This window comes from Sphaeramia orbicularis, chromosome 10 (genome assembly GCF_902148855.1).
Source record: "Sphaeramia orbicularis chromosome 10, fSphaOr1.1, whole genome shotgun sequence".
NCBI lineage: Eukaryota > Metazoa > Chordata > Actinopteri > Kurtiformes > Apogonidae > Sphaeramia > Sphaeramia orbicularis.
The window spans coordinates 11,975,432-11,990,922 of record NC_043966.1 but is presented as its reverse complement, the minus strand read 5'-3'; the positions used below and the strand labels follow the sequence as shown (position 1 = coordinate 11,990,922).

Below are 15,491 nucleotides of genomic sequence, written 5' to 3'. Positions count from 1 at the left end.
GTTTTAGTGTATATATGTGAAAATATTTACATTTACAAAGAGAAACATTTGCAGTTTTCCTTATTTATATGTTATTATGATCGTATTTTACTGAATCCTGCCCTCTTGAGATTGAATTAGTCTGAATGTGGAACCTGAACTAAAAGGATTGTTAATATTTTAGTGTAATTTTTAATTTTTGCATTTCACAAATTCATCCCAAGGGCCGGACTGGACCCTTTGGCGGGCCGGATTTGGCCCCCGGGCCACATGTTTGACACCTGTGATGTAGATGAACAGACAACTTAACCCTTTATAGGGCACTCATTGAAATACTCTGAAATTTAAAATTTCAAACTTGGACGTCTCCATCTCCTTCTTGCCATAAAACATCTGAGCAGCACTTGCTAAAAAAAACAAAGACATGCAATAAAATAACTGTTATATTGTTATAAACGGACAAAAATCACTTATATTCACTATTTACAGCTTCAAACTGTCAATAAAATAAAATCTCTCTGAATCACTTTATAGTCATGCTTCTTGACAGGATTGGCCCCATGTTCAATGTTTGTGGAAATTACCAAAAATAGTCACTTGTCTGATAAAGGGTTAAATTAACCCATAAAGACCCAAACATCCAAAAATCATCTACTGATCTAAACTGTTTGGTATATTTCTCAGATCAGAATTGAAATTCTCAAAACTACTAGTGGGTCAAAACAGAGTAATGTCCCGTCAGAGAGCGAACTTTAATTGATCGCCATTCCAACATTTATTTCAATTTAAAGTAGCTCCTTGTTTTGGATAATCCTTTATGGTCCAACTAAAGCAAAAATGAATTTAAAAGTAAAAATGTGGGTCATATAGCAACACTAATCTGTCAAATTGTCTCTAAAATGTCCTGTCAGAGAGATTTCAAATACCGTGTTTTAACCCTTGTTCAATCGTCATCGTCATCATCGTCATCATCATCATCATCATCATCATCATCATCATCATTATCATCATCATCATCATCATCGTCATCATCTTTATTTCCAGACACAGGAGTCCATTTATAAACAAACAAACAAACAAGCAACAAATAAAATGAATAAAAAACACAGGTTAAAAACACAGTCAAAACATCCCAAATATTATAATTTAAAGACAACTGTACCAGTGTCGCCACAAGGATGACTGGTATCACACCGAGCTGTGACTGGGATTCGTCAACAGCATAAGGATGGAATTCTGCCCTCACTGCAGCCAAGAAAATACTGGCAGCTGATGGCAGCTGCCTCATACTTCATCACAGCAACAATGGATCAATTATTTTCTAGATATAGTTGTGATGGAGAGGTCAGTGACCCGGACGCATGCATCCAGTTTAAAAACCCTTAGTATGTGGGATGGTGTTTACATTATGGTTAAAACCCCTTTAGCCCTATCAGCCCGCCCGCGTGCCGAAAAAATTATATTAATATTCATCTACTATAAAAATATAATAAATCAGGACAATGAATGTTTTTTTCAACTTTTGCTCAAAGTTTAGACCCTAATGTTAATAAAAGTACATCAAAAGTGTATTTTAGCGCAAACTTTAATGTTCAAACATGATTTTTAATCTTTGTGGGGTGAAATATACACTATTAAAAATCTCCGACACGAACAATTAATTTATGCATATCATCGTCAATCAAAAAAAAACAGGCGAGGATAAAAAATTCTAATTTCTCTTTTAGTTTGTTACAGTTTACTCAGGCATAGTAATAGATACAATATTTTAGACAATGGGAATAGATTCTGTGAGGTCTGTAAATGTCCATAGACACTAAGAACATCCATATGAACCTTATTATTGTGAAGTAGTTCTTCATTTACTTTGGGTATGTCTTTTTAGGTGTTTTTCCCCTGAAAATATGGTCAGGTTAAAGAAAGAGTGCAACGTAATTATCTATGACTATACTGATCACTATCTGTTTATATCTGTAAATTAAATTCTCTTTCAACTATATACGTGTTTTTGTTTTTCTTAGTGGTTTTCGTATTTTGAGATCCAGGTTGGGTTGGTATGGGGGTCGCCATTGGTTCTCGGGGGTATAATAAAATGTGAATTTTTTTCTCTTTTTTTTGTATTGTACTTTTGGAAATGCACAATGAAAATAAATTAAAAAAAAAAAAAAAAAAAAAAGCATTATGATGGAATTCTGAGAAGCGTTCAATCAACACATACATTTGTACATTCATTTTCTCATAAGAGCCTGAAAAGTGTTAACTCCTGCATTGCAAAATAACTCACTTGCACTAGACCATCCAGGTTTTTTAAACAGTGTTCGGATGGAATCATTATATGCAGCTGTGAGTTTTTGTAAGCTAGCCTTTTTAAACCTGGCTCACAACACTTCGCATCACTGTGTCACTTGTGCACATCAAAAAAGCAGTTTCTCATTTCTTTGAACAAGTTGCAAATGCTTTGGTACACCCATGCAAATGATAACACTGGTCAACAACAAATTTATTGTTGAAGTTTTTTGAGCTGATTTAGGATCATTTTGGTGTGCTGAATCCAAAAATCACATTAATTTTGCTCAGTCAGGTCAACTTTCTGAACTATGCAACATATTGGCTTTTTAACATTTTTGCTTACATTTATGGGCATTTTCACATCATATGATACAAAATTCTTTCATATTTCTTGCAATAAATGAGTTCTGAAGATTTTACTTTTGCCAATTTATGATTAATGGTTTTTTTAATATTACAGGTGAATGAAATGGCTTCGACTAGAAGATCCTGCAAAAATAAGCCTGACGTATTCTGGTACATCTGCGGTGAATACACCATTGTACCTAACAGGAATCAAGTCACAACTTTCATAAAGTGTGCTTACCAATCTTATTCTGGTATTAATTATTATATTTTGTGAGAAGATCAAATTTTTCAAAATCAAATTAGCAAAAAAACCTGACCTGATTGAGAAAAACAGATGTCATTTTTGGATTTAGCGGTGCAAAATGGTCCTAATTCAGTTGAAAAAACTGAGACAACTTGCAAAAAACATTTTTTTTGTAACCCAGTGTTATGTACAATTCTCTGCTTTTTCCTACGTTATCAATCAGTAAAACCCATGGAGTTGGATCAATGACACTGGATGGAGACACTTGTTTTCTGTTCAAATAATAATAGATTTTGTCAAAAAAGTCACTTTTTCTTCAGTTTTCTCTGTTTGTGAGATAATAACCCTCAACTTTAATCTGAGCTGTAATGAGCATCTACATCAGGGGTCACCAAACCTGGTCATCGAGGGCCGGTATCCTGCATGTTTTAGATGTGTCCCTCTTCCAACACACCTGATTCAAATGATAAGCCTATCATCAAGCTCTGCAGAAGCTTGATAACGACTGAAAAGTGTGTTGGAAGAGGGATACATCTAAAACACAGGTGTCAAACATGTGGCCCGGGGGCCAAAACCGGCCCGCCAAAGGTTCCAATCTGGCCCGCGAGATGAATTTACAAAGTGCAAAATGCAAAAATTACCCTGAAGATATGAACAGTCAAGGGCATTAAACTAAAAAATAACAGCATAATAACCAAGAAATAATGACTCCAAATTTTCTTGGTTTAATGTGAAAAAAATAAGATGACATTATGCCTCTAAATAACGGCAACACCTATTTTTTCTCTTTAATTTATTGCAGACATTAAATTCTGATACCCTGTAACAATATAATGTCTATAATCTTAACAAATATGAACAACCTGGAATGTCTAAAGAAAAATAAGTGCAATTTTAACAATATTCTGCCTGTTTTGTGCCTTTGTAGATCTGATCTATGATGCACATGTAGAAATCATAAATTAAGACCTAATATTGATAGGATTGTACTTGTTTTTCTTCAGAAATTTCTTTTTTTTTTTCCAGTTATTCACATCTTTTTTTTGCTTTGGATGGAAATAGTTTCATCATCTAATGTTACTTTTTGCACTAAAAAATTTGGAGTTGTCATTATTTATAGGTTATCATGTTATTATTTCACTGGTTCGGCCCACTGGAGATCAAATTGGGCTGAATATGACCCCTGAACGAAAATGAGTTTGACACCCCCGATCTAAAACATGCAGGATAGTGGCTCTCCAGGACCAGGGTTGGCCATCCCTGATCTACATGATCAGTGAATTAACTCATAAAGACCCAAATAACCAACGGGGAACAAAAGCATCTACTGTTTAAGAACATTAAAACCACTAAATTTATCAAACCATGTAAATAATTGGTGTAAAATACAGTTTGTCATCTTTTCATGGTCATCAGATATGACCCATTTGGATGTTCAGAGGCTCCATAGTTACCATGGAAACACCATCATCTTCTACAACATTGATTCACCAGTAAAACCCATGGAGTTGGATCAATGACAGTGGGTGGACACACTTGGTTTATGTTCAGTTAATGATAGACTGGACTGAAAAAGATACTGCTTATTCAGTTCTATCTATTTCTGATATAATAACCCTCGACTATAATCTGAACTTTAATGAACATGTACATGATCAGGGAATTAAATACAGGGAAATAAATGATTTATACTGATAAAATATGAAACACAGAGGATATTATTATAAATATATGGTGATAAATCAGTTCATTTCATTTGGGAACTGACATAAAAGTACAGTTTTCACTGAAAAATGCAAAAAAAAACAGGGAATAATATTATAATAAATGATGATAAATTGCTTAAAAAAGGTTAAATAGAGAGGAAAATTCCTATTGGAACCACCACAGAAGTAACCCTGGGTCTGTATGGGTTACGACTATAATTTTGTGATCCTTTAAAACAACTGATTTATATGCTTTAAATGAAATATTTGCACAGATGTTCCTGTTTTTCTTGCCGTGTACTGTCTATTTATTATTTAGGGATTAGGGCGAGGTTGTAAAATCACATCAGTGATGTGTGAAAGCCTTACACACAGTAAATAAGCTTCCAATAAGCCTGGGCGACCTCCTCCCCCACTGTTTCTCCTCTAATCATCGCCTGACTGTCATGGTGATTTTCTTGGTGGCCTGGGTGGCTGCCTGGTGAGAGGTCATGTTGGATTAGAAAGCACCCCGTGTGATATAGGTTACTGCACTGTGCTACAGGCAGGGTGCTGAGGTGTGGGGGTGGAGAGCGCACTCACAGACACATTAGTGAAGAGAAAAAGATCTAATGCACTTGTGCCGTGAATTGCATACAGCGACGCTCATGATCTTTCAGGTGAAGCTTATTATGACAATATTGTACTCGCTGATGCGTTAACTGCAGATACAGCCTCAGGTTAAAGCTCAGAATGGAAAATACTCATCAGATTTTTGAAGAAATGACTTACATTTACATTTAGTCTGAGAGCCAGGAAAGTAAAAACTCCTACTTTTTTTTGCATTAAATAATCGTCTTAAGTGAAAATAGTTGCGGAAAAAATTATTAGACCATCAAAAGTCAACAAAAACAATGGTTATGCAATCAAGTATGAACTCCTGTGTGTATCATGTGACTAAAACAGACAGAAAAGAAAACATGGAATGCCTAAAAGCACTGTTTTTGTCAGTACAATGCCATAGATATTAATGTAAGAACTGAAGTGATTTTGGTTATTATCAAGAAAACATGGGAAATGACTAGATATCAGCTCTGAAATTAAACTCTCATGAGCTATTTTTGTTGTTATCATTATATTTGTCCAAACAAATGTACCTTTAGTTGTACCAGGCATTAAAATGAACAAGAAATTGAAGAAAACAAGGGTGGTCTAATCATTTTTTCCATGACTGTAAAAACAACAAAGCTAAAGGTGGAATAAGACTTTTGTCCAGTAGAATAGAATAGAATAGAATAGAATAGATCTTTATTGTCACTGCCACAGGAACAATGAAAATCAGTTTAGATCTAATCTTTTAGGTGAAGCTTATTATGACAATATTGTACTCGCTGATGCGTTAACTGCAGATATAGCCTGAGGTTAAAGCTCAAAATGGAAAATACTCATCAGATTTTTGAAGAAATGACTTACATTTACATTTAGTCTGAGAGCCAGGAAAGTAAAAATTCCTGCTTTTTTTTTTTTTTTGCATTAGATGATCGTCTTAAGTGAAAATAGTCGCGGAAAAAATTATTAGACCATCAAAAGTCAACAAAAACAATGGTTATGCAATCAAGTAGGAACTTCTGTGTGTATCATGTGACTAAAACAGACAGAAAAGAAAACATGGAATGCCTAAAAGCACTGTTTTTGTCAGTACAATGCCATAGATATTGATGTAAGAACTGAAGTGATTTTGGTTATTATCAAGAAAACATGGGAAATGACTAGATATCAGCTCTGAAATTAAACTACTATGAGCTATTGTTGTTGTTATCATTATATTTGTCCAAACAAATGTACCTTTAGTTGTACCAGGCATTAAAATGAACAAGAAATTGAAGAAAACAAGGGTGGTCTAATCATTTTTTCCATGACTGTAATTTTCATCAGTCGTATAGAGACAGCTTTCGTATATTTCAGTAGTTTTTGTAGGACTTGAGTAGTATATGTATATTTAATATTTTATCTTGCTTACATTTTTCAGTATTTTGGATGAAATTTTATACAGTCCTTTTTTGCACTAATTGTTTTTGCTGCTAAACAGAACAGAGCAGCTAAACGAACTTTCATTATTTCTGTGACAGTTAGTTAGTTAGTTAGTTAGTTAGTGTAGTTTTATTTTGAGCACATGGACTCATCAGAAAACAAAGAACCATACAATATGGTGAAACAAAATTTTTCTGCGCTCGAAAAGGAGTGGGAAGAAGTATAACTTATAGACTCCCACCCCTTTTTGCAAACTAATAATTAAATTAAATCCGCTTCCTTTGCTTTGTTAACACATGTTTTTCTGTATATTTTTACAATAACACAAATCATCCATACAAACCATTTATACACTTTTTTGTCACCTCACACAAAATCAGATTTGCATAATCAACCGTTTTTGATATAAACTATAATATTTATATGAACTTCAAATATTTACTACAAATACAATGATCAATACATGTGACATTTCTATTCTATTCTATTGTATTCTACTGTATATGCTATATGCTATATAAATATATGTTTTGTTTTTTTCTTGGCTCATTGAAGAAAACAAGGGGTGTTCTGATTATTTTTTTCCGCGACTGTATTGCATTAACCATTTAGGAATTAAAACTATATTATTTATTTATTTCGACCTGATTTTAAAAGACTTTGCAAGGCTTTTTTTAATGACAAGGTGAGGAAGAAACAATATCTCAATTCTCTGTATGTTGTGTTCATCTAGTGAATTAACAAAATAAAAATTTTTGAATCTTTAAATGCAGTACCTCCATTACCAAAGACTGGTGTGTATGTGAATAACATACAGTCGTGGAAAAAATTATTAGACCACCCCTTGTTTTCTTCAATTTCTTGTTCATCTTAATGCCTGGTTCAACTAAAGGTACATGTAGTTGAATAAATATAATGATATAAACAAAAATAGCCCATAGTAGTTTAATTCCAGAGCTGATATCTATGCATTGTCCATGTTTTCTTGATAATAACCAAAATCACTTCAGTTCTTACATCAATATCTATGGCATTGTACTGACAAAAACAGTGCTTTTAGGCATTCCATGTTTTCTTTTCTGTCTGTTTGAGTCACATGATACACACAGGAGTTATAACCATTATTTCTGATGACTTTTGATGGTCTGATAATGTTTTCCATGACTATAGGATTAGTGGTTCAGAAGTTATTCAGTATTTTAGGTCAACAGATGGTTCTGTTCACTGGCAGCTGGTTGGGTCTTTAATAGTTAAAAACTGTGATAACCACAATTTCAAGCATAAATTAACTGTTGCTCATGTGTAACCAACTTAGATTTTTTAAATTCAGTTTGGAATTTGCTCCATTTGTGATTCATTCCCACCTTAATGCACATAATACTGAACAAATGAATCCCCAATCTGCAAAAAGCAACACTATAATAAAATGCTTGTATCCACAAAGGGTTTCTGACAACTTGAAAGCAATTAGGTTTAATGATCAGTCTATTACTTCTTTTATAGGATGAGTCCGAGAGCCCCGGCAGTTTCTAATGACAGAGTGACTTTAAATGATTTTTTATCTCTGATTGCAACAGGATTACAGGTTAGGTCAGTGGTCTCAAACATGTGGCCCGCCAAAAGTTCCAATCCGGCCTGTGGGATGAATCTGCAAAGAGCAAAAATTCCACAGTCAAGGCTGTCGGTCTCATTTTCCACATACAGACCAATTTGATCTCAAGCAAAATAATAACCGACAAAAACTAATGACTCCATATTTTCTTCACGGTTTGATATGAAAAAAATAATATTACATTATGCCTGTAAATAATGACAATTTTAATGTTTTTTTCTTTGTTTTAGAGCAAAAAAATAACATTAAATTATGAAAATATTTATATTTACAAACTATCCTGTAACAATAAAATGTGAATAACCTGAACAAATATGAGCAACCTGTGATGTCTAAAGAAAATTAAGCACAATTTAAAAAATTTTCTGCCTGTTACTAAGTGTTTAGTGTCTTTGTAGATCCAATCCATAACGCACATGTATAAATGCTAAGCTGAGGCATAATATTGTTAAAACTGCACTAATTTTTATTAAGAAATTTCATTTTTTTCAGGTTATTCACACCTTTTTTGTTTGGACAGTTCATAAAAGTAAGTATTTTCATAAATAAATGGGGTTGTTTTGCACTGAAACAAAGAAAAAAATTTGGAGTTATCATTTTTAGCTTACCAGCCGACAGGCCATAAGCTATTGTTGTCATGCGGCGTCTGGTGTCGTCGTCATCTGTCATCGTCGTCTGTCTGTTGTCCGTTACAAAAATTTCAATCGTCTTCTTCTCTGAAACTACAATTCCGATTGACTTCAAACTTGGTATACAGCTTCTTTATGATGATGTCAACAAAAGTTAGTGAAATTATTTGGATTATTTGGATCTGAATCTGGATTTGGTGTGACTTTGAAAAATTTTCCCATTATAAGAGATAAGAAGTGGATTGACACAATAAATCAATAAGTATCAATGATATCAAGTTGGAATTGGATTTTTTTACAGATCTGATTAGAATATGACCAAAACATGGGCTATTTCTGTAATATAATAAATACACATTACTGAGTGATAGTAAATGGCATCTGGATACTTTTCTCAAAGTTTTTAATTTGGCCGGTAAGCTACAGGGCCATTGGTCCTATTTTTTATAGGTTATTATGCTTTTATTTTACTGGTCCGGCCCACTTGAGATCAAATTGGACTCAGTGTGGCCCCTGAAAGAAAATGAGTTTGAGACCCCTGGGTTAGATCAATATCTATGGCATTGTACTGACAAAAACAGTGCTTTTAGGCATTCCATGTTTTCTTTTCTGTCTGTTTTAGTCATATGATACACACAGGAGCTAGTACTTGATTGCCTAACCATTGTTTTTGATGACTTTTGATGGTCTAATAATTTTTTCCGCGACTGTAACATGATGCAACAGATACTTTTCAGTGGAATGTCCTTTGATGGGGACTTTTTTTTATCTTTTTAAATAAAGCTTTGAAACTCTTGTCCCCTACAGAGAACAAAAATACACCATTGGATCTCAGGAGGTTATTCAGCATTGATTTTCCCTCCTAAAAAGGCTCCATAACTCTGGTATTCTGCATTTCTATAACTGTTGCAGATACAAAAACACATTTTCTTCCTCTTTCTGACAGAGCCATTCACACACTTGCTGTTCTAAACATCCTGGCATTGTGTCTGTTTTTCTCCCAGGAGAGCATGTTATCTCTTTATTGCATTAAACAAATACACATTTGGCCATTGGAGGGCACTGCAATGCACTATCATCCCCATTTTGGATTCAAGCAGAGCTCAGGAGAGGACCAGAGCCTTTAGATCCGTCAGTATTAACTGCAAATCAAATCATTCATGACAAACCGTTGATCAATTCATGACACATAAATGTCTGTAATGACTGCAGATGTTTGGTGTGTAGTTTTAGAGGCTTTATGATTGCATAAAAACAGATGAGTCTCAATCCAGCTTTAGCAGTGACAGACTTCTTCCATGTCTGTAACCATGGCAGCAACCGATAAAAAAAACAAAAAAAACACAAGTCTTTTTTTTTATTTAGTGCAAAACAAATGAGAAAAAAAAAAGAAAAAGAGATTCCTGACATGGCAGTTTTGCTGTCGTTTCCAAATCAGAGCTCGTTTGCTTCAACCGTCATTAATACGAACCTGTTGTTGTGACATAAGGTCAGTGTCTATCTTGCATCATTAAGCTGAAGACAGATTTCATATGAGAAGTCTTGCAATGATAGTCAGAGGTCACTTTCCAAGCAGGTTTGCATGAATAATAGATTACCGCTTTGGCATAATAGGAAGGGTCAAAGCTCTGTGGGAAACAGCTGCGTGCTTCTGTGATGTGTGCGGAACATGTTAGCATGAGATAGCAGACACGAGAGAAATACTGAATTTTTTGGATGTTTTCTGCTACTACTTGTCTCTCCGGGCCACAGGTGTCAAACATACGGCCGGGGGCCAAAACCGGCCCATCAAAGGCTCCAATCTGACCCACACTGACAATATTAACAATCATTTTAGTTCAGATTCCACATTCAGACCAATTCAATCTCAAGTGACCGGTAAAATACTGTCATAATAACCTATAAATAATGACAACTGCCAAATCTTCTCTTCGTTTTAGTGTAAAAAATGTAAAATTGAAAGAAAATGTTTACATTTATAAACTAACTTTTCACAAAAAATGTGAATAACCTCAACAAATATGGACAACCTGGAATGTCGTAAGAGAAGTAAGTGTAATTTTAACAATATTCTGCCCGTTGCTAAATGTTTTGTGTGTTTGTAGATCCACTGTGATCTGTCAGTTGTCATGCACTTGCAGAGGTGGGTAATCCCAGCTCCACAGAGTAAAAGTCCTGCCATGTATTGGTTCTACTTGTTCACTGAACACAGGTGATTCCACTGATTATCCCATCTACCTGGATGAGCAGTTGTGTTCATCAAAATGGGCTGGTTCAATGAGTGGTTGGAACAAATACATGGCAGGACTTTTACTCTATGGAGCTGGATTACCCACCTGTGCACTTGTGTACATGATAAACTGAGAGCCAAGGGGTATTGTCTTCAGTTCAGTTGAATTCATACCAAATTAGGTTTACAGATTACCAGTGACCCAGAATAGATCTAATTAAATTTTGGGAAAACTGGGTCAAAGTTCAAATTTGTTATAAAAAAAAACAAAACAATTTCCCCCATTCACTTAAAATGGATGGAATTTCAAATGTCTGTAGCAGCAAAACTATTGGTTGAATTCATACCAAATTGGGTTTAGACATTAGTAGTGACCCAGAATAGATGTGGTTACATTTTGGGAAAAGTAGGTCAAAGTTCAAAATTTTTATGAATTTTTAAAATCTTTTTTCTTCTCCCATTTACTTACAATGGGCAACATTTCAAATCTCTATAAAAACATCAATTTTGTTTCAATTTACTTCAAACTTGCCACATACATAGAGGCAACTGATATGATGACATCACCAAATGCAGACATGATGACATCAGCTGGATCGATGCCAAAATAAGCTACAATACGTGTGAGGGGCGGGGTTTGTTGTGCCTGGAACCACTTGTTTTTCTTAATGTGTTTGTTTTTTTCATGGTAGTTCATGCTAAAGAACTGTTTGTAAAAGTAAACATTTTCATGTAATTTTACTTTTTTCACTCTAAAACATAAAGTTTTTGAGTTGGCATCATTTATATATTATTATGTCATTATTTTACTGGTCCCGCCCACTTCAGATCATATTAGGAGGACGTGGCCCCTGAACTAAAACCCTATAGATGCCTTCAGAGTATTTACAGTGAAAGAAAAAAAAAGAGCACCGTTTAATGCAAATACGTAGGCAGAGTTTTAATCACATCAAATGGTGAAAAGTCATTTGATCATTTATTTGTCTGTTAAATTTCACAAACACACAATCGCCTCAACAGCGACTCATTAACATGTTACAGGTGGAAAAACGCTACAGTTGTTTGAGGAAGTGGCAGTGTCACATGACCATCTGGACAGGAACTGATTGCTTTACTTAATCCACATAATCTTTTCAAGAGCAACCTATAAGAATAATAAAATTTAATAAATATTTTGTATATATATATTTATATTTTTATTTTCATATACATGCACTTTTTTTCTTTTCTTTTTTTTTTTTTTTTAACATGCAAGGTAATTACAATGTTACACTTTGCATTAAAGCTGAAATCAACATAGCGGCCAGAAAAATCAAATAGCTATGTACAGCTGATCTTTTATATAGATCTGTGCATATTCTGCTTGGCTCTTTAGCAATCACTCTTTGTGGATTCGTTTACATACCATACATCACATTTATTATCTGTAATCCTCTATTAACTTCTCAAATACTACTGTTAATAAATAAATTATTCTAATATAAGATGCTGTATTCATTTTAAACAAAGAAACTTTAAGGTGTAATCCTCTTTAATATACAAATGATAACAACTGTCTATTTTTAAGTATAAATGTAATATCAATACATAGTAAAGTTTCATTTTAGCAATTATTTTGCATGAGAACAATTCACATTTCTCAGTATTCACTTTGGAATTCAAGTCTTTAAATATAATCTGATCAATAAATAATTCATAGGAGTGAAGTGGGAGTTAACGACACATGATTTTGAATAATCACAAGTATACGGACCAGTAAACCACATTAAAGAAGAGAAAGGAGAAAGGGAAAAGGGCTCTGGCGTAAAGGTCGATTCTTTTGGCGGCAGAGGGGATGACTGGTTTGGGAGGAGGAGGTTTCTTGCTGTTCTTGGCCTGGGATTTACCGTGGCCGGCGGCGGTTTCGATGGGTTTCCCGTAGCAGTCAAAGTTCGACAGCTCAAAGTCCCGTGGGAGCGAACCCACGATGCTGAAGTCATTGGTCCGCAGGTCTGACTTGGAAGTGCACACCTTCTTACAGCGAGTCTCCGCCACCTGGGTGCAAGACAGCATTATTACATTCTGAAAAATTTTATTCCAAAATACATTTATCTGAAACCTATCAGCCGAAATAAGATTAGTTTAGTCTGAAAGTGCTGTTGGCGGCCCCTAAGGCAGCGTAAACACAGCAAAGTGGTTTAAAACTGACCGACTGGGCAACATAAGCAACTTTACAGTTCACAGAGCACTGCACTCCAAGTCTGCGCTCAGCCGCTCTAAACATTTCACTTTACTGCGACTGTTGGCCTCGTTACAATTACTGTACACTGGCATACAGACCTATGCAGGAGCACAGATGTGAAATATGTAATGCACACTGTCAGATCTAAATGTACAATAATGAACAGAGCTGCAGCGAACCTCATGAGGATTTAACTCAGAAGACTGAAGTTTGGATCGTACACTGCAAAAAATCAAAATCTTACCAAGTGTATTTTTCTCATTTCTAGTCAAAATATCTCAACACACTTGGTGATTACAGGAGTTAGAAGAGTGATAAATGAAAACACACACTAGTATTATTGGTATTTTAGTTAGTTACGTTAATTTATTTCACATTACACTGGAAAAAATCTAAATCTTACCGAGTGTATTTTTCTCATTTCTAATCAAAGTTGCATATGTTGTACTGTTCACCTGTAATGCCATATATGTCATACTGTGTGGAAATATGGGGCAATGTGTATAAAACTAATTTAGACCCAATAATTAAACTCCAAAAAAAAGCTATTAGAGTCATAAACTAAGCTGGTTATCTCCAATCAAGTAATCCACTTTTTGTAGAATCTGGTTTACTAAAGTTTTTTGACATTGTATATTTAAAAACAATGGAATTTATGTTTCGCGTTAAAAGTAAAAACCTTCCTTTTTGTATTCAGAAAATTTTTAAGTTAAGAGAAGGACATTATAATTTAAGAGGGATGTTTGTGTTTGAAAAATGTAAAGTAAGAACAAACGTTAAATATCACAGTGTTTCTGTTATTGGTGTCAAGCTATGGAACGAATTGAAGGATGAAGTGAAATTGTGTAGCTCACTGTTGAGTTTCAAAAAGAATTTAATTTGTCAAATTATGAAGGGCTATGAAAGTAATATGATTACAAAATGACTTATAACGCTGAATGTAGTATAATTTGTGTTTAAGTATTTCTCTGCTGCAACTTCAGGTGTGGACTAAGGATGTGAATAGGAGAAGCAGAAATAAGCCTCCGGCTTCAGCTTCTTCCTTTTTCAGTTACAAAATGTGTTAAGTTTATGTTTGTTTGTTTTTTTTTAATATGTAGGTGTTTTGTTTTGTTGTTGTTGTTTTTTTTAATATGTATGTGTTTTGTATTTTGTATTTAACTGAAATAAACATTCATTCATTCATTCAAGTATCTCATCACACTTAAAATAAGACATAATCATCTAAAGCACAGGTGTCAAACATGTGGCCCGGGGGCCAAAACCGGCCCACCAAAAGTTCCAATTTGGCCCGCGAGATGAATTTACAAAATGCAAAATGCAAAAATTACCCTGAAGATATTAACAGTCAAGGGCATCAAACTCAAAAACAATAGCATAATAACCTAAAAATAATTACTCCAAATTTTCTTATTGGTTTAATGTGAGAAAAATAATATCACATTATGCCTCTAAATAATGGCAACACCAATTTTTCCTCTTTGATTTATTGCAAAGAACATTAAATTGTGATATCATTTAACAATAAAATGTCAATAACCTGACCAAATATGAACAACCTGAAATGTCTGAAGAAAAATAAGTGTAATTTTAACAATATTCTGCCTGTTTTGTGCCTTGGTAGATCTGATCTGTAATGCACATGTAGAAATCATAAATTGAGGCATAATATTGATCAAATTGTACTTATTTTTCTTCAGAAACTTCAGTTTTTTCCAGTTATTCACATCTTTTTTGTTTTGGATAGAAATAGTTTCATCATTTCATGTTATTTTTTGCACTAAAAATTTGGAGTTGTCATTATTTATAGGCTATTACGCTATTATTTGACTGGTCCGACCCACTGGAGGTCAAATTGGGCTGAATATGGCCCCTGAAAGAAAATGAGTTTGACACCCCTGATCTAAAGAGTAACTTTTCAGTGAGATATAACAACTTAATTTTAGACAATAGATCTTAAAAATCTTATTTCAAGCAATCTCATCAAGATAATTGTCACTCGTTCCTTTGGCAGATTTGCTTAATTCAAGATTTTTTTGCTTAATTCAAACAAAAAAAGAAAATCTGCCAATGGAACAAGTGAAAATTATCTTGATAAAATTTCTTGAAATAAGATTTTCCAGATCTATTATCTAAAAATAAATTCTTATATCTCACTGAAAAGTTACTCTTCAGGTGATTATGTCTTTTTGTAAGTGTGATGAGATATTTTGACTGGACATG

The 15,491-nt window shown here is 34.1% G+C and overlaps 1 protein-coding gene across 1 annotated transcript in view; it reads right to left on the bottom strand.

Moving 5' to 3' along the window:
- Positions 1-11,965: 11,965 nt before the first annotated feature.
- Positions 11,966-15,491, bottom strand: part of glrbb (glycine receptor, beta b) — a 68,560-nt gene continuing 65,034 nt past the window's right edge. The window contains exon 10 of the mRNA XM_030145830.1: positions 11,966-13,081. Within this exon, the coding sequence (XP_030001690.1) occupies positions 12,785-13,081 (297 nt within the window). The 3' untranslated portion in view covers positions 11,966-12,784. The remainder of the gene's footprint in view (positions 13,082-15,491) is intronic.